General features: G+C 38.2%; 1 protein-coding gene and 1 non-coding gene across 2 annotated transcripts; one reads left to right on the top strand and one right to left on the bottom strand.

Moving 5' to 3' along the window:
• Positions 1-10,670: 10,670 nt before the first annotated feature.
• On the bottom strand, positions 10,671-19,766 carry LOC148865057 (carbamoyl phosphate synthase arginine-specific large chain, chloroplastic-like). The gene is made up of 3 exons (XM_088980488.1): positions 18,292-19,766; positions 12,885-13,577; positions 10,671-12,437 (listed from the first exon to the last, which is right to left on the bottom strand). The coding sequence occupies exons 1-3, from the start codon at positions 19,648-19,650 to the stop codon at positions 10,887-10,889; spliced, it is 3,603 nt and encodes a 1,200-aa protein (XP_088836614.1). The 5' UTR covers positions 19,651-19,766; the 3' UTR covers positions 10,671-10,886.
• Positions 15,919-16,021, top strand: LOC148865058 (U6 spliceosomal RNA). Its single transcript, XR_016112040.1, has one exon. It is a non-coding gene; the product is annotated as a U6 spliceosomal RNA (small nuclear RNA).
• Positions 19,767-21,363: the final 1,597 nt, after the last annotated feature.

Consider the following 21,363-nt stretch of genomic DNA (forward strand, 5'->3'; position numbering starts at 1 on the left):
TTCTTGCAAAGGGTCAAGTTCTTTTAGAAGAACATTGTTGATTTTGCTCCATCCTACACTACGCCATTTTCAGTGGGAGCAGATTTTGGATCCTTCCTTGGGCGTGAACACCTCCATTGGGAGATACTGTTTCTCTGTATCAGGTGCACCCTCCCTCTTAATCCTTTTGGTTTAGGTCGCAAATGGGCAGAAGGCATTCTACCCGATTTGCGCAGATATAGGTTTTGGGAAATTTGTTCCCAAAATTGATGGGCAAACAATCTGATTATTGTTTAGAATAGTTCTTTATGATTTTCTTGATTTATGGGTTGTTCGTACAAGAGGAGATTGAATTCTTGGTTTGCGCAGGGAACCTGCAAGATTTGTAGTTTCTTGATTTATTCATTACATTTAGTCTGTAAATAATTTTTTTTTATTTTTAGACTCAATGTATTAGGCATTCGATCTGGTGTAATTATAATAGAAATTAGGTTTTCTATTTCTATTTATTTTTGGATTGAAGATGGCGGCGCATGGAAGGAGATTTTGCAGATGGGACATTCGCTACCTGTAATTTGCAGTTTGTGAAACTGCGATCTGTGATCTAACCTCTATTTTGCATGATGGATTGTGTGAACAGCCCTATTTGATTGATTCTTGATTTTGTTTTATCAGTTCTTTAATTTCAGATTATTTTCTTAAATTAAAGATTATCAAACCCTAGACCCATTCAAACCAAGATTGGTTCAAACTGTTTGGACCAAATCTAGGGTTTAATCAAGGCTGAAAGTCAACCCTAATTTTCCCACTAATGGGCCTGAGGATTGATATTTAATTAAATGGTTAATTCGGCCCAACCTGTAAAGGCCCAGTTTTAAATAGTTAAAACTGCCAAAAGCCCACTTCAAAGGTTAAAGCTATATGGGCCGAACTAGGTAACCCTAATTCAGCCCATATACCTAGATAATATTAATGGTTAATATTATGGATTGAAAACGGGCTTCCAATGGGCCTTACAGATGATTAATTGATTTGATCAATTTATCCCTACATAAGATGTATGGATGTGTGATGTGCTACGTACATGGGCCATAAGTGCTTGGCCCATGCTCAATTGACAGTGGCTCTTGCGCACACCATAGCTGAATGCACATCATTGCCATGGTGTCCATTTTGGTCATTGGATGACCTCCCTAAGTGGTAGGCCCCACACCTCATCAAGAGGTTAGCTGTGGAACCCTAGCCTATTAAGGCCCACTGAAATCTGACTTTATGAAACTCAGTGGGAGCCACTTTGGTTTGACCTAAATCAAACTAGGGTGTAATAATTGTTCCCTCCAGCTGATATGAGTGCATGTGATAGGGAGATTCATATGATGAACTCTCTAAAGGCCTCCCAACATTAGCATGAGGATGGGTCCTTCAGTAATGAGGAAACACACCAGAAAATGGGCTATCCATTTGTTGTTGGGCTTATCTAAGTGTTTCATAAAATGATAGATGCGTCATAGACAGATGTGGGAGGGGCTTCACTAGAAAATGGGAACTCTCTCACGGTACCTTGGCGCTCACGAATATGATGGGTAAGCACTCACTGGACAGAAAGGTTTACCTAAAAACGGCTTTGAACCTTGTCTGACAGAGGCCAAAGGGAAAACTCATATGATGAGTGGATATGATCCTTCATAGAAAGGTGGTGGGGTTATGCAACTGAAACAGTTGGCTCCATGCACCCTATGTGATTTTTCACATTTCCAAAGACAACCCGTACTCTCCGTCGCTGAGAAATGAGGAAAATATCAGAGATGAATAAATGGAAATGGATCGTAGATTAAAATCCATATCTATGTAATGAACATGAATCAAATTAGGTTGTTGACTGATGTTTGCTCTTTTATCAAAAAATGGCAAACGGATCATTTGCAAAGCTTCTTAATGACAACAAGCTTAAGGGCCCAAACTATGCCAACTGGTACAGGAACCTTATGCTGGTCCTAGCTTCTGAAAAACTAGACAAAGTGGCAAAGAATCCTGCCCCGGAGCGTCCGGGCGATAGGGCTTCTGAGGCCCGAATGAGAGACTATCAGGAATGGGAGGAGAAAAACTCCCTTGCCCGGTGTTACATCATTGCCTCCTTGGACAACCCAATACAGAGGCAGTTCGATCAGATCGAACTAGCCAATGACATATTGGACAGTCTCAGGATGATGTATGAAGAGCAGAATCATTCTACTCGACAAAAGGTCTTGAAACAGTTCATGACCGCACAAATGACCAAGGGCCAGCAAGTTCATGACCATTGTCTTCGGATGATGGGATACATCAACGAACTGGAGGCTCTTGGATCCGGGCTGGACCTTGCGACCCAGATAGATGCTATCCTTAATTCTTTGCCTCATTCCTTTAATCCGTTCATTATGAACTATAATATGAACAAGCTAAATGTCAGCTTGCAAGAGCTCAGCAATATGTTGCAAAGAGCTAAAGAACTTATTAGAAAGGATGAGCCTGTAGCTATGCTTGTTGAAGCTAGAAAGACAGGCAAGAGAAAGAGGAAGGGAAAGAAGCCTCAGAAGAAAGCCACTAAGGGTAAGAAGCAAAAGAAAGACAAAGCATCGGATGCCTGTCACTTTTGCAAGAAGACCGGCCACTGGAAAAGGAACTGTCCTGCCTACCTGGAATCCAAGAAAGGTAATTTCGAAACTTGTCTTATAGAAACCAATCTGTTGGTAGCTTCTGCATCCTGGTGTATTGACTCCGGGGCTTCAACTCATGCGTGTAACTCACTGCAGGGGTTCAAGGTAAGCAGAAGGCTGAGTGAAGGAGAAGTCACTCTACTTGGGGACTACTGCAACTGTTGCAGCCGCGGCCAATAGGAACCGTGGAATTACTGTTTAGAGAATGAATAATTGTACTGAAAGATTGTCTTTATGTATAAAATTTAAGGAGAATTTTGATTTCTGTCTCAAAACTATGTGTAGATGGTTATTATGTCTTCTTCAGTAATACGATTACTATTAAAAGAAATAACAGATTCATCGCATACGGGGAACTGGAGAACGGTCTCTATGTTCTACATCCTTTTCTAGAAACTAACATAACCGAAACTACGTTGGCTGAAATCCACAAGGAGAGCCCGTGATACAGTTAATCCCACGTGTCTGTGGCATTACCAACTTGGCCACATCGGTGTTGACCGAATCACAAGGTTGGTAAAGGATGGTCCTTTGGATTTTCTAACTGTAGAAGATGATGAAACGGCCATTTAACGATAAGCCTGAAAGATGTACAGGCACACTTGACCTAATACATACTGATGTATGTGGTCCCCTGAGTGTTAGGACACGGAATCAACACGTGTAATTTATCACCTTCACAAATGATTTTTCACGATATGGTTATGTGTACCTAATGAGACACAAGTCTGAATCCTTTGAAAAGTTTAAAGAGTTTAGACAAGAGGTCGAGAAATAGTTAGAGAGAGAAATTAAAGCCCTTCGATCAGATCGAGGTGGCGAGTATCTCTCTAACAAATTCAGGGACTACTTAAAGGACAATGGGATAGTATCACAATTAGCTCCTCCTGCTACACCACAACTTAACGGTGTTTCAGAGAAGAGGAATACGACCTTATTGGATATGGTCTAGTCTCTTCTTAAACACTCAGAGTTGCCCACATCCTTTTGGGGTTACACATTAGAGACTGTGATTTACGTGCTGAATTGAGTTCCAACCAAATCGGTTCCGAATACTCTATATGAACTTTGGACCGGAAAGAAACCAAGTGTCAGACACTTGAAGATTTGGGGTTGTCCAGCACACGTTAAAAGAATGAGTGCAGACAAGTTGGAATCCAAGACCAGTCGTTGCCCGTTTGTAGGCTACCAAAAGCTCTATAGGTTACCTATTTTATGACCTAAGTGAGCAGAAAGTGTTCTGTAGTCGAAATGCACAATTATTGGAAACCAATTTCATCCTGGACACACATCGTCAGGAAGTTGTTCTTAAAGAGGAGAGTTCAGGAGCAGTGGAAGATGTCTCGCAAGTTCCAGGTAGTGACCAACCTAGAAGATTCACTCAGGTATCCAAGCCACCAGTCCGTTATGGTTATGACCAGGATAGTTACCTGGTGGAAACCTTGAATAGTGAGGAGGATCTCATGACTTATGTGGAAGCTATGTTGAACATAGATTCCCAGAAGTGGGTGGAGGCCATGAGAGCAGAGATGGACTCAATGGAGACCAATGAAGTCTGGACTCTAGTAGATCCACCCTCCAGGGTAAAAGCAATCAGTTGCAAATGGATTTACAAGAGGAAGAATAGCCCCGATGGTAGGGTTGAGACCTTCAAAGCTCGTCTGGTGGCGAAAGGGTACACTCAGAAAGAGGGCATCGATTATGAGGAAACATTTTCACCTATGGCCATGCTTAAATCCATTAGAATCCTACTAGCTGTAGCAGCATACCATGATTATGAGATTTGGCAGATGGATGTCAAAATTGTATTCATAAATGGAGATCTTACTGAAGATATCTATATGCACCAGCCGCAAGGCTTCATTGTTGCAGGTCAGGAAAACATGGTATGTAAACTTAATAGATCCATTTATGGACTAAAGCAAGCTTCTAGAAGTTGGAACATCCACTTTGACTCTGCTGTCAAATCGTTTCACTTCGAGCAGAATCCGGATGAACCCTGAGTCTATAGGAAGTACAGTGGAGATAAGGTTACCTTCTCGGTTCTATATGTAGATGACATTCTACTCATTGGGAATGATGTAGGAATGTTAACTACGGTGAAAGTATGGCTTTCACAACAATTCTCCATGAAAGATCTTGGAGAAGCCTCCTATACACTAGGTCTTCGACTCTATAGAGATAGATCGAAGCGGATAATAGGATTATCCCAATCTACCTACATTGACAAAATAGTCAAAAGATACAGCATGGAAAACTCCAAGAAAGGAAATGTTTCATTCAGGCACGGAGTCACTCTCTCCAAGAAGATGTCTCCCAAGACTTCTGAGGAGATTGAAGGCATGAAAGACGTTCCCTATGCCTTTGCCGTAGGAAGCATCATGTATGCCATGTTGTGCACTCGTCCTGACATTGCTCAGGCAGTGAGTGTAGTAAGCAGATTTCAGGCCAACCTAGGGCAGGAGCACTGGACTGCTGTGAAAAACATACTTAAGTACCTTCGAATGACAAAAGAGTTTTGTCTAGTATTCGATGGTAACTCACTACAGATCCAAGGGTATACAGATGTCGATTTTCAGTCGGATCTAGATGATAGAAAGTCTACATCTGGATATGTTTTCACTATAGAATCATGTGTTGTTTGCTGGAAAAGTAGCAAACAGGGGTCCACTGCAAACTCCACGACCGAGGCCGAGTACATTGCCGCAAGTGAGGCTACCAAAGAAGCCGTGTGGATGAAAAAGTTCGTTCATGAATTGGGAGTAGTTCCGTCCAGCACATCACCCATCCCATTGTTGTGTGACAACAATGGAGCCATTACTCAGGCTAAGGAGCCACGAGCCCACTCGAAGTCGAAGCACATCGAGAGGAAGTACCACGTACTACGGGAGATTGTTGGTAGAGGGGACGTCCTGATTCAGAAGGTAGAGTCAGCGAAAAATGTAGCAGACTCATTGACGAAGCCACTATCACAGAAAGTGTTTGAGAAACACGTGGAAAGCATGGGACTCCGGCTTGTACCTGATTGGACCTAAGTGCAAGTGGGAGTTGTTAGACAGTTTTGTATGCCCTTAGCTTCAATCAATATGATGTACTTTATAAGTTTATTGTAAATGAATAAAAGTGCATATTTGATTCATGTTCCCTTGGTATGTTTCTGTGTAATACCCTTAAACTGGACACTTAATGAGACTCGTGTTAGTTTAGAATGTTCACAGCCAGTGGGTCGGTCTGGGAAGACCTATCTTGACAGGGATGACACTATGGTGCCACTAAGTCGGTTGGGGTGGCATGTCTCAGTTGCCAGGGTGAGACCCTAGGCACATACAATGTAGGATTAATCGAATCTTTGAATTGGACCAGATTCCCAGTATTGCCCTGGACCTTGGAGATTGATGGGCAAAACTAAAAAGTTACACCCAACCCCTAGACTCGATTATGATACTGCACTAGGTGTCGGATTGGGTTGTATTTGATATACCAATTAGTGAGATCCTTAGCGGGGGTCAAAACCTGAGTTTGTTGGAACAGTCTGAGAATTCATTTAAGTGGGTGATCATAGTGACAGGATCAACCCCTTTGTCGGACAAAGGTAATGATCGGGGGTGCACTCTCACTGTTGGAAACCAAGACTGCCAGCAACCGATTTCAATCATTGAGATTTGTTTTGCAAAATATATTTTATATGAGATATAAAAGTATATATATATTATGGTTTCGAAATGATTTGCAAAAGGTTTTAATTCCCAAGATCCATATAAGTAGAGAGTGCAACATTGTTCCTTGCAGCTGAGGGAGAGGTCCTTTCTTGTCGGGCAGTGTGTGATCATTATGGGCTGAGAGGTTAAGTGTAAGACCATTGAGGATAATACCTGATGGCTAATCTTGCATCTGCCCACAGTCTCTAGGTGTTACAAAGTGGCTTGGCCCAGGGACCACTTAGGGTAAGTGTTGGGCCCATAGAGCCCATAAGATGGGTTTCAGGGGTGCACTGTCCATAGCAGTGTATTCGGCCAGGCCTAGTAAAACCCATGTGGCTGATGTATAGATCAATGTTTGGGTCCCACGCCATACAAGGAAGCCCAAATGGGCAGCAGTTTTGGAAGGCTAAGTGAGTACATAAAATTAAATGGGCCTTAAGCCCATTTTGAACTGGGCTGATTTGATCAGTCAATTAAAAGGGGCGAATTCTGAGATGGATCAACTGATAAGATTTGGCCTAGACCCTATCCACTTAGAGAGTCTAAGATCTAAATAAGATTTAGATCTGAAAGCCTCCTAATTAGATTAGGAGATGGCTGATATGATCTGTAAATAAGATAAGCGTTATCCCTTATCATTCAAAGGGACTTCTAATCCAAATATGATTTGGATCACCAACTCCTAATGGGATTAGGAGTTGGTCCCTTTAAGGTTATAAAAAGAGGAGGGAGCGGCAGCCTTTTTAACATGCAACCCAAAAACCCTTGTCTTCAGAGCTGAAATCACAAGAAGAGAGAATTCTGCACCCTGCGAATACTCTCTTGTCGCCTCCTTCTTGCAGCCGCCACGTCCAGTAGTTCAACCTCCTACAGGAGTAATCAAGGTTTGATCTTGATACCAGTCTTTTGGGGAAAAGATTGATTAGAGTTGTATTCACAAGCCATCGTGTTGATTCTTGCGAAGGGTCAAGTTCTTTTGGAAGAACATTGCTGATTTTGCTCCATCCTACACTGCGTCATCTTCAGTGGGAGCAGATTTTGGATCATTCCTTGGACGTGAACACCTCCATTGGGAGATATTGTTTCTCTGTATCAGGTACATCCCCCATCTTTCTCCTTTTGGTTCAAATCTAGTTTGGTTAATGGTTCAAGATTGATCTTTGAAAAATATGTTTTTCTAATATAGGGAATTCGATTCCCTGCAAAGATGGGAGAAATTTTTGAAATTCGCCTAGTCCATTCTGCAAGATTTGGGCGTCCATATGATTGATATCCTATCCCTTCAGGCCCATGGCATGAACCCAAGTGGGCATGACCGTGCTATGAGCCTAGGCTAGGCCAAGCTAGGCTATTGGTCGAGTCATGGGCCTAGGCCAACCTGGGCTAGTCTTTTTCAAGGTTCAAAAAACTAACATGTATCGGCCTATATCGACTGATATGCCCCTACAAAATTGGGGTTTTGACCGGTTCAGGGGTGGATGGACCTTAAACCGGCCCCTCTGAACCGGTTTTGAAAAAAAACTAAAAAAACAATCATTACTGCTTGATATGCCTTGGTCTTTTTTTTTGTTTTTTTTTTTACATTTGAATTATTTTTTATTTTTCTTTTCTTTTTTTTTTTGCTAAGTAAAGTGATACAAACTTTGGAGAAAATAAAAATTTAACAAAAAAACTTACCAAAATACAAAAGAGACGACAAATTAAAAAAAGTAGAAATTTTGTTTCATTTGAATTTGAATAATACAATGGATGAATGGAATATTGGAAAAGGAATAAAAATATAAAAACAATATAATAAAATTAAAATTTTAAATTTAAAAAATTACAATGGTATTATTGAAAAAATAACAAATAATTTAAATAAAATTAAAAATTTTTAAAAATGTTATACAATTATTGAATATACAAAAAAATATATATCGACTTCATTTTATTCAAGTTTCACCTCCATCTCCATCTCCTTGACCTCGATCTACATCTGGTGAAACATCAAGTGAAGAAGCCTGTGGATCATGCTATGCTGTGCCACGAGCCCATGCCAGCACGACCTATATTGTTGTGTTGTGCCATGCCAGCTTGTGGGCCTGAAAACCCAAGCCCGACACAACCCATACCCTAGTGCCATGCTGTGCCATGTCGGGCCACGGGCAACACAGCCCACCCGATTTATCCACTGCAAATTGACTATAAATTAATTGACGCCTTAAATCTGTCAATCATGTCAATTTTATCCAATGCAATTTGAAGAGTATAAATAAGAATGGTTAATGTCTTAATCAATATCTTAATAAAAAGATCCGTAGGACTTCTTACATGTGCTTATTGTATTACTGAAAGAATATAATTAAAATTGGGAATTATTGTATTCAATCTTCAAGTGGAATTAGATCCAATTACGTTTTTTTTTCTTTTTTTTTGCGTGTTTGTTTATGATCATGTGTATTAAAATGTTGAAGGCAGAGAATGAATAGGTTACATATGGAGCAAATTCATTGGATCCAACCTAATATCGTAAACCGAGGGTGACTCAGTTGGTACGGTAGCTGGTTCGTTCCAGAAGACACGAGGATTCGAATCCTACTACACCAACTTTGAGAAAGGATATGATGCGGTTGATACATATGTATTTGATTCATATATACATTTTATAGTTGGATCCTAAAAGAAGTATATGTACTGCAATATCTAAACCCAGCCCAAGATTTGCAGATGGAACGGATTTCATTCAATTTCAAATTCAAACCTTATTCATTTAAGCCAAATTTGGATATCCATTTAGCCATACTTGGATCAGAGATTGCTTGTCCTGATACAATCATGCACACAAATACAGAAAAGAACCACGTTTTTAATATCAAAAGTTCTTTAAAATTAAGTGAAGTTTTGGATTTAGATAAACTTATTTTTATTTATAAAATATATTTTATTTTATACTTCATTTTATAAATTTATATTAATTTATACAAATTTACTAAAATTCTTTGGAAATCTATAATGCATTCTGTGTAAATTGCTGCAACATGATTCAAATATAAACAAGCTAGTGATAAAGTGATATGTCAGTGACATTTTTAATGTTGCTGAAGTCTTTAATGATGCATCTCATGAAATGTGAAAGTACACTTCATATAATATACAATAAATATGAAAAATGCATCATATTTGGACTCTGTATACATCCATTAGATATTAAATTGAATTTAAATCTCAAATTATTGTCTGACAAGATTTAAATATACCCATATACAAATTCATACAGCCCATAGTTTTGCCGACATCTAGATGGCTAGATTCATATTTTAGTATTAATCCTTTTTTATGATCCAAAAGCTAAGAAATGGACTGCTTCATCAGTCCAACTTGCTCCAATACCTCCGATATCCAAGAACAACCATACTGCTATACATTATTCTTCCTTAGTTTCTATTTTTTTATATAATTTTTATCTTTGCCTTCAAAGTAAGAGGACTTAACACACTACAAATACAGTAACAGACGTGTATAACACCTGTGTTCATTTTTTTGTCTGCACTGTATTAATTTCCACTATCAAGGGCCAACTGCCAACCACTTTGTCACGCACTCATGCCTGCTAGAATCCCAGTTCTGGGAACTTCATACTTGCCTCAATATATATATTCACAAATGTGTCAAAGGCAAAGGCTTGGCAATTGATGGTTATAGACAAAATGCAATGGATATAAAGCATTGAACTATAATTAGACATGAAATACTGTCAAAAGTCTCTCTTTCCTTCTTTCTTTCTTTATACATATTTATATATATAGCAATATTAATATTATTCTAGCTAGGAGAAAGACAAAAATTCAGTGGATAGCAGTTAGGAACTCATATTTTAGTGAACATGCAGCAAATATAGACCATTCTGTTCAGAATTATCAACTGGACAGTTTAATTTGGTTTTGCCATGTTTCATTCCTTTAGCATAGTTAGATTGTAGAATACCCTACACTATATTAGTAGAAGTAGGCTGTCAATCAAAAACTTGAATTCGGATGGGATCCAGTTAGCATTCACTTGGATTAAAAATATTAAACCAGAGTGAGTGAAAGTGACTTTGATAGTTTGATGTGCTCTAAACCTAAAATCTTGTAAACCATATGTAGCAAGATAACACTAAAACCAAAACCACCAACAAATATTGACTAGCTAGTTATTTAGCTTAATTATACTAGTATAAGGGGCACTTGCTATGCACATGGGCAACAAAAGATGAAAGGAAAAAATATAAGTTATTTTGATTTAATTTTCATGACCTGCACAGAAATCAAAGTAGTTAAGTATCTACTTTATATAGTACTAGTGTAAGAGTATAAGTGCATACAAGTATTAGCCGTACACGACAAAAACGTAGGTACAAGAAAGGAAATTTGAGACAGATAAAATGTGGTTTATTCAAAAAGCTATCCAAGATAATAACATAAAAGGAAAATAAATAAGAAAAAAGGAAAAAATAAAGAAATTTGCTTACATGCAACCACTGCATGAATCAAAGAGAAGACGAAGCAGGCTGCAACTTGCAGAAACTTTGTGGCCCTGCCTGAATGTCAAAAAAGTCCTGAAGAGCAATCATCTGGACAGTACTGTTCTTCATGCTCTTTATTGCTTCCACACTTGCGAAAGCTCCTGCAATCGTTGTTATGATGGGAACCTTGTAAGCAAGAGCCATCCTCCTCAATTGCCGACCATCAATCTGATCAAGTGCATCACCCGAACTTGTGATAACCATCAACTGGATATGTCCATTGGCAATCATATCACCAGCATGGGGGCGTCCCTCATGCATCTTAAGCACCCGCTCCACTGGGATGCCCTCTAACTCAAGCACATGCGCTGTGCCAGATGTTGCAACAATCCTGAAACCAAGCCCCAAGAAAGTGTGGGCCATAGTGGAAAGATGTGGCTTTGTCAAGTCATTTAAGCTGAGGAACACAGTGCCTGAGGTTGGTAGCTTCTGCCCTGCAGCAATCTGAGCCTTGGCAAAAGCAACTGGGAAATCGAAATCAATACCCATCACCTCTCCAGTGCTACGCATCTCAGGACCAAGCAGCACATCACAGCCTTGAAACTTCTCAAATGGAAGCACAGCTTCCTTTACTGAGACGTGGCTCGGAATCACCTCCTTTGTGAACCCAATATCATGGAGAGATTTCCCTGACATGACAAGAGATGCATACTTGGCTAGTGGGTGCCCAATTGCCTTGGAGACAAAAGGGACTGTGCGTGATGCACGGGGATTTGCCTCAAGCAAGAAAACCTCCCCAGATGCTGTGATTGCATACTGGCAGTTCATAAGTCCACACACATTTAACCTCTTAGCCAACTTTGTTGTCCATGACCTAATTGTTTCCAAGCATGAGGAGGGAACAGTTTTAGTGGGAAGAGAGCAGGCTGAATCTCCAGAATGGACCCCTGCTTGCTCAATGTGTTCCATGATCCCACCAATGACTACATTACCATGTGAGTCAGCAAGTGAATCAACATCAATCTCAATAGCATCTGAAAGATATTTGTCAACCAAGACAGGACGTTCTGGATCCACCTCAACAGCATTCTCAAGATAGGTTATGAGCTTGTCATCACTATACACAATCTCCATTGCTCTCCCACCTAATACATACGAAGGCCGGACAACGACTGGGTAGCCTATGTCCATGGCTATGGCCAGTGCATCAGCCTCACTTTTTGCAATTCCACCTTTAGGTTGTTCAATCTCGAGTTCTTTTAGGATTGTATTGAACCGTTCACGGTCCTCAGCAGCATCAATGGAATCAGGTGAAGTCCCCCATATCCTAACATGACCAGATCCACTTGAAGATAAGGGCTTGTGCACATCCAAGTAGTGTTGAATTGGGAGTGCCAGCTTGAGAGGTGTTTGCCCCCCAAACTGTACGATAATACCATCAGGTCTTTCCAAGTCTATGATGTTCAGAACATCCTCAACTGTTAGCGGTTCAAAGTAGAGCCGATCACTTGTGTCGTAATCAGTTGACACAGTCTCGGGATTAGAGTTCATCATAATTGTCTCGAATCCAGCTTCCTGAGGAGAAAATGAGGATGGAATCAAATTAGATGCAATAATCAAGTTCTTCTATGAAACCAAGGAAAAATAGCATGACATCGAAGGCATAATATATGATACACTTATTGATTTAACCTCCAACTGATGGGCCACCAGTTGGAGTAGACATATATTTTTTATAAGTAAATCCATCTGTCACACTTTACAAATCACAAATTGTCTGATACATACATCCAGTGCCACCCTAATAACCCAGGACAAAAATATCTCTCAGATGCTAGGATAATCCAGTTGAAATGAATTATGGCCAAAGTGCTATTGAACAGGTGCTCCCATTACCATGTTGGTTGATATGAATGAACACATTCTGTGTAGGGAAGAAAACCCAATAATGACACCTTATGTATGCAAGTTACTTAAAACAAAAACTAACAATCCAAAAGAAAATCACAAGGAAACACACACCTGAAGAGCAAAAGATGTATGGCAGCAGCAGTAGTCAAACTCGATACCTTGACCTATCCGATTCGGTCCTCCACCCAAAATCAAAACCTTCTTCCGTTTGGTGGGAGATGATTCACACTCATAATCATAGGATGAGTACATGTATGGAGTGTTAGCTTCAAACTCAGCAGCACAGGTATCTACCCGCTTATAAGCTGGAGTTACCCCAAGAGACAACCGCCTTGATCGCACTTCCTTCTCAGTGGATTTGGTTGCAAAGGCTATCTGCTTATCACTGAAACCTCTTCTCTTTACCTGATACAGGTCATCCTTAGTCAGCTGAGACAAGCTTCGGGCTGATAAGAAGTGCTCCACATCTACCAGCTCTTTAAGCTGTATAAGAAACCATTTATCAATGTAACTCAGTTCATGGATCTCATCCACATTCATTCCCTTCCTCATTGCCGCATATATGGCATGGATGCGATCTGGACTAGGGACCCGGAGGCTGTACTTTAATTGGTCCCAGTCCCAGTCCAGTTCCTTGATATGTGTACAACCCCAGCCAGAGTAGCCACATTCCAATGATCGAACTGCTTTCTGGAAGGATTCCTGGAATGTCCGGCCAAGTGCCATGGATTCACCAACTGATTTCATCTGGGTTGTCAGTATCGGTTGTGAACCAGGGAATTTCTCGAACGCAAAGCGGGGTATCTAAATTTTCCAAATAAGAGAAACAAGTCGGCATGGTTAGATGCTCTCATAACCAGAAAGAGAAAGAAACAGGCATAAGCACATGAACAGAGGTCTTTAACTTTCTTGATAATCTATGAAAAGAGGTTATTTTCTGAAGCTGTTTTTAAATAATTGACAGGACCAATTTCAGAGTTGATTGATACAAGAATATTGGATAGTAGACATCCAGATATATAACTGAAAGGATATGATGTAATATGAAAAGAAGAAAACTGCACAGATGAAATAAGAAATAAAAGCCACACTCTATTAAAAGGGCTATTACCAATGTTGGTTACCGTTATCCAGGAACATGGGTGGACAAGAACTGGATATGGATCCAAACTTTGGCATTTTTTGCACAGGGTGGAATATCTCAGAATCAAACCCGTTTTCACGCTTTTCAACCTGATATTTTACCATTGCACCAAACAAATTCTTATCCCTAAATATGAGTATGCAGCAGAGTAGAGAAAAAAAAAATAGCAATCAACTTGCCAAGAAGACAAGAAATCAATCAGAAACATCAACTTATGCACTCAAGAGAAGAAAATAAATTCTTGAGAGAACCAGGTTAATTTCTTACCTTTTAAATTGGCAATCAGTTGAACCTTTTATCAAGACATTAAAAAAAAAAAAAGTATCAGGTAATTTGAGGATAAGAGGAAAAATAATTTTATATGCCTAAACATTAGAACTTAATTCTTTTAGTAGCAAATATCGATACAGTAATATAAGATGCCATGACTTGACCCCATTATACCCAATAAGTATGCATCAAATATTTTGCGACAAGGCCAAGCAAGGACCACTTGATTAATCCAACCCACAGCAGCCCCTAATTCATCATGAACAGGTCCCCCCCTTCAAATATTTCATCAATTTAGTAACTTCTAAGGGCTTGCATATATGGTTTTGAGCTCATCACTCAGCCAATCTATTGACGATTGAAATATACAAGTTCTTTTATTTTAGCTATAATTGTTATGCAAGATTTCCTTTCTCTCTAGTCTCTAATTATTCTTTTCTATTTTATTTTCATTTTCTATTTATATTTGACTCTTCTGGATCCCCATTCCTGTTCAACCCTACATCACTACTAACTTGGTTAAATCAGAAGCTAAGAAAATTAAATTAACCCAATCAAGTTATCTATGAAGTTCAGTGCTGAATCTTCTGTAGTCTCGTGATGTATTAAGGAATTTGCTAAGGGTTATTATGGATCAGATCGAATCAGATATAAGGTAGATCCAACTTTGATTTGTTTATGATTTGCATTCAAATCAAATCCAAATTGCAACTGGATATTGAATAGCATTAATTAATTAAACTAAAAAGATCACAATACTATATATTATTAATAAAATGAACTAAAAAATGATTTCAATTGTGTATACCATGAGCAAAATATACTGAAAATAAACTTTGTGAAACTTGAACCAATGACTCTTTAGTAAAAACAAAACATTCAAATCAATGTTACTAATAGATAGAGAATAAATTTTAAGTATATAAAAGCATAGACATTCAAATAGGATCAGATCAGATAGGGGCGGATCCATATTTGATTCAATTATAAACAGATCAAATTCTGATCACCATGGATCAAAGTCAAATTTGAATAAAGAGATGACATTTGCAGCCCTAAGGGTTATTTGGATTCTTGAACACATGAATAATTCCCAAAATCAGTCCCTTTCTTGTCCTGGAATGGCACAACAATTGTTTTTGCCATTGATACCACCGAATGGATATGCTCACTTCACAAATAAATTCAAAGACATTCTGAGACATAGGTTGGCATTTTGAATAAACACTCCAAATTGTGGCTCAATTGGGATGATTCATGGTCCTATAAGAAAGCTTCATCTCAATCCTTGCATGATATTGCATAATACCCAAGAATTACCCAAATGTTTTATTTTCCTCTTTAATTCTTGTAAAGAGTTCAGTTTGACAGTTAATCAACAACTAATATACCAAGTCTTATGTCCGGTATATGACTTTTCAATACCAACTTCTGTAAGCACATATCCACCAAAAAAAGAATCATTAAGCACATCAAAGCAACTCATCTGGATTATCTGAAGTAACCATGTTTCACACTAGCAGATAGAAATAGAAATTAAAATTATGCCTGTAAAAACAAATCCAGAAAACCACCATCCAAAAATAGGTATGCAGATATTCAGCCACACAAAAATCACATCTAACACCTCAAAATTTTTAAAGAGGTCAATAACATAGAAAACTACTAAGCACAATATGGTAAATAGGTGCTAAAAAGGAGGGCAAAAACATAAATAAGAATGTGGTAAGCATCACACAAGGGTGACATCTAATAAGATTGGAACAATACAGAGAAGATTAGCATGGCCCCTGCACAATGATGACAAACATGTGATGAAGATTTCTCAACTGGAAAGTTAAACAAAGATACAAACAACACAAAAGTGCACATTAGTTATTGCCAACCAAAAGGAGTCTCAGTGCATTGTTATTCTATGAAGTGGTCTATCCATGTTAAATGCATGTTCAATATCATATGGGCTTTAGATAATGTCTAAATGATAAATATATGCCTCAGGCCTCAGCAAGCAAATTCAACTCAACTAAACCTTGTCCCAACTATATGTTGGAAACAAGTATGCCTTTCATAAAGTATAAAGTGGGAAATGGATCTAGAATTAAATTCTGGAAAGAACTTTGGTGGGGGGAATCTACCCTGGAAGCCTCTTTCCCTAGGCTGTTTAACCTCACCCTTGACCAAGAAGCCTCTATTTCTGCTTGCCTCCCAAACCAGTCCACCGAGAATTCTTTAAACCTCCACCTCAGAAGACTCCCAAGGAACTCGGAGATTTCTGATTTAATAGCCTTAATCCAAACCCTCAAAGATGCCTATATATCCCCCTCTCATTCTGACACCCGAATATGGACCCTCCACCCAAATGGCGAATTCTCTTCTAAGTCTATGTTCAGGGCTTTGACTGCTGAAGATCAGCATCCCTCTTTTCCTTACAAGAAAATTTGGTGCAGCCACATCCCCTCAAGAATTTCTTTGTATGGGAAGCCTGTTTCCAGAAAGTTAATACTTGTGATCTCCTACAGAAAAAACTTTTGGGAAGATGCTCCATTTCTCCTCATGTTTGTATTTTATGTCTAAGTGAGGGTGAATCAACAGATCACATTCTTCTTCATTGTAGCTTCACTCAAAGGATATGGTCCCACTTCTTGAATATGGCACACATCCCCTCAAGAATTTGCTTCTTTGTATGGGAAGCCTGTTTCCAGAAAGTTAATACTTGTGGTCTCCTACAGAAAAAACTTTTGGGAAGATGTTCCATTTCTCCTCATGTTTGTATTTTATGTCTCAGTGAGGGTGAATCAACAGATCATATTCTTCTTCATTGTAGCTTCACTCAAAGGATATGGTCCCACTTCTTGAATATGGCAGGGCACAGCTGGATTTTTCCAAAACACATTATGGACAACTTGAATCAATGGCAAGGAATAGGGCTTAGCAAAAGGGGTAAAGTCTTTTGGCAATCAGTGCCTCATGCAGTAATGTGGGGCGTTTGGGAAGAAAGAAACATCCGTACCTTTGACAATAAAAGCAGAACCTTGGAGGAGTTAATCTCAGATATTACCTATCGTTGCATCCTTTGGGCGGTTAATTCAGCTCTGTTTAAAGGACTTTCAGTCAATGATATTACCAAAGATGTTCACCCCTTTCTGTTTCTGCCTCATCCTCAGCAAACTCCCTTGAGGCATCCCGTTTCCATCAGTGATGGTGTGATAACCCTTAATTTTGACGGTTGTGCTTTAGGCAATCCAGGTATTGGTGGTACAGTAAGGGACGAAAAGGGCAATATCTGCTGGACTTTTAGTGGTCCAATCGGTTGGGCCGACTCTACAAAGACTGAAGTGATGGCTGCTCTAACCGGAATCAGGATAATAAAGAATTTCATCATTGCAGGTGATTCAGCAAATACAACAAAATGGTTAAGAGACAAAAAAGGGGGCCCTTGGAGACTGTATCACTATCTGACTGAAGCTTGAGATTCTTTGGATGGTTTGAATGTTAACTTAGTTTGGATTCCTAGGGAACACAATCATACTGCAGATGGCCTAGCTAAATTTGGTGTGCATTCGGAGCATCTATATAGCGACAAGCTTTCTCCTTTGTAACTTATAGGGGTTCCCCCCCCCTGCTTTGTATCTCCTCTTGTCCCCCCCCCCTTTTTTTTTCTTAATAAATTCTGGTTAAATTTTCACAAAAAAAAAAAAACTAATTGTTCAATTATATGCCATTAAATCATTTATCAATACTTCGAACCACAAGCATATAAACATATATTGATTAAAGAAAAACATATGAACAATAAGGAATTAAAGATGGTCTGAGTTGATAGGGGATTTGAATTAAAATGACAGATATGTGTATATTTGATTTTAACTCTAATCTATTCTGATCTTTTAAAGGACATGTGATGTTACCTATTGTTTGCTAACCAAAAACAAACACTTGGTAACTTTTTATTAGTTATCAGTTCCGACTTCCGAGTACTACATTTAAAATTAAGCATATTCGTGCAGAGTCACTAATCAACCTTTTTATTAGTGATGCTAATACGAGTAAAATAACTGGCAAAAGAACTTAAAATGCAGGATATGGGAAAGAATGCTAACTTGCCTTTGTCACCACATAATCTATAGAAGGCTCAAAACTAGCTGGTGTTTTCTTCGTAATGTCATTAGGAATCTGATCTAATGTGTAGCCAACAGATAATTTGGCAGCCATCTTTGCTATTGCGAACCCAGTAGCCTTGGATGCCAAAGCTGAAGACCTTGAAACTCTAGGATTCATCTCGATCACCATAACTTCCCCGTCTTTAGGATTGACAGCAAATTGAACATTTGAACCCCCGCATTCAACTCCAATTTTCCTTATGATCGCAATTGAATAATCCCTGAGGCGCTGGTATTCTTTGTCTGTGAGGGTCTGAGCAGGGGCCACCGTTATCGAGTCCCCTGTATGGATCCCCATGGGGTCGATATTCTCAATTGAGCATATGATGACCACATTGTCTGCCAAGTCTCTCATTACCTCAAGCTCGTACTCCTTCCATCCCAAGAGAGACTTCTCAACCAGAACCTGTGATGTCAAACTGGCCGCAAGCCCAGACTTACAAATTGACTCAAACTCCTCTCTATTATAAGCGATCCCACCTCCGGTGCCACCCAACGTGAACGCAGGCCGTATAATCAGAGGAAACTCCCCGATAGAGTCGGCAATCTGGAAACACTCCTCCAGGGTGGTACCAATTCCTGAAGGAGGAGTCTTGATCCCAATATTCTCCATTGCTTGCTTAAACAAATCTCTGTCTTCTGCTTTCTTGATCGCGTCGAGCTTCGCTCCAATCAACTCGACACTGTACTTTTCCAGGACCCCTCTCTCTGCCAATGCCACAGCAAGGTTGAGAGCTGTCTGCCCGCCCATGGTGGGCAGGAGAGCGTCGGGCCTCTCCTTCTCAATGACCTGCTCGACTAGTTCAGGGGTCATGGGGGCAATGTAGGTCCTATCCGCCATGTCAGGATCGGTCATGATTGTAGCCGGGTTGGAGTTGATGAGAACCACTTCGTATCCTTCTTCCTTGAGAGCCTTGCATGCCTGGGTGCCGGAGTAATCGAACTCGCAGGCTTGACCGATAACAATGGGTCCGGCGCCGAGTATCATGATCTTCTTCAGGTCAGTCCGCTTCCCCACCGGAGACCCACTGAAGGAGACATTCGTCGAATCATTTGTGCTTGCAGCCAAGCCATGCTCGCAATAGACAGGGATAAGGCGATTGATCCGATTGGTAGAGCAAGCCAGTGAGCGCCACAGTTGTCGGTTCAAAGATACACCGTTTGTCTTCTTCCCGGTCCTCTTCGCGCAGAGGAAGAAGGGAAAACCAGTTGCTTTCAGTAACGTCGATTTGGATATAGAAGCCGAGGAGGACGAAATTGACCTTGCATGGAAGCTTCCGCAGGGATTCATGCAAATGTCCATCTCTCTCTCTCTCTCGTCTCTCCCCACCCTGAGAGAAGAACAGAGTACCACAGAACCGAAGAGAAGAGCTTTCGAGGTGGAGAAGCTTAGGGTTTAACTAGCGGGGCCCCGTGATGCACGGGCTTTGTTAGCGAAAGTGAAGTGAAATAAAGTCACATGATAATTTTTTATTTTTTAATTAAGAATAAGACATGATTAGAAAATATATAAGAATAAGACAATGAGGGAGGTAGACATGATTGAAAGGAAAATAAGCTTTGCAAACAGAAAATAATTAATAAATCTGTTTTTGGTTATAAAATGAAATCAAAATAAAACATTAATTAATCACACACTAAAATCATAAAAATAGTGCATATCCAATTCAAGTCAAGTCATGCATATACTTTGAACCATGGTTTTTTAATAATCCAATCCAGACCTCGACCATTCCAACCCAAATTTAATGGGTTTGCATATAATCCGATCCACACCCAATTCCGTATTAAATTTTTATTTCTTGGAATATATTTTAAACTACATTAAATTAATTTTCAAAAAATTTAACGATACTCCATCTTCACAAAATTAATTTTTAGCATAGCATATTTATTAATTAGAACAAATAATTCAAATATTTTTCAAAAAATTAAATGAACTTATTTTTCAGAAATTTATTTCAAAAATGTATTCATGTTTTGATTGAATTATGCAAATTAAATTATTTCAGAAAAATATTCTTATTTAAAAAAAAAGTTGTTTATATTAAATTTCGAGTTATTAAGTTAGAGTAACTATTAAGTTATTAAATTATTAAATTTATTAAAAATAATTATTTTTTATCAATTAATTATTTTCCCTCAAATAATTTTCATTATTTAATAATACACAAACATTCTCCATTTTTTTATATTTTAAGACAACTTTAATAAGTTTTTTAAACTCTTTTAAAATATTTAAATTATAATTATGCTTAATAATTATTTATATTATTAAATTGATATTTGCATTTATTTAAATTGGAATAAATGAATTCAAAAAATAATTTGTGTAAGATATTTATAAATTATAATAAATAATTCAAATAGTTTTCAAAAATTAGATGAACTTATTTTTCAGAAATTTATTTCAAAAAATTATTTATGTACCCTAATCAATAAATTAGAAAATATATTTCAAAAAAATATATTTATATTCAATTTCAAGTTATTAAATGAAAATAAATCATTAAATTATAAAATTTTAATAACTTAGAATAAATTGTTAAATTATTTTTCCATAATACTATTTACGTATGATATTTATTATATTAGAATAAATAATTCAAATATTTTCCAAAAATTAGAAGAACATATTTTTTTAGAAATTTATCTCAAAAGTTAATGACAATTATCAAAAAAATATATTTTTTCATTACCAAATGTCAAAAGTTAGTAATGACCAATAAATGTAATAAAAATAATTTATTTAATGATAATTTTAAAATTAAATTAAATAATTCTGCAAATACGTAATAAATTTTCCAATTTTTTCATAAAATCACATTTTGGAAATTTTAAAATAATTTAGTGTAATTTTGTAAATAAACTATTTAATAAAAAATTAAATTATTTAATAACAATTTATAAATAACTTTTAATAACGTTTCAATTATTATTCTTCATAATACATACGGAATTTTAAAATATCAATAACTATCCGAAATGTCCAGAAATAGTCAACAAAATAATGAAG

This window comes from Nelumbo lutea, chromosome 3 (assembly GCF_056320005.1).
Source record: "Nelumbo lutea isolate HS-2025 chromosome 3, American lotus-T2T, whole genome shotgun sequence".
NCBI classification, from domain to species: domain Eukaryota; kingdom Viridiplantae; phylum Streptophyta; class Magnoliopsida; order Proteales; family Nelumbonaceae; genus Nelumbo; species Nelumbo lutea.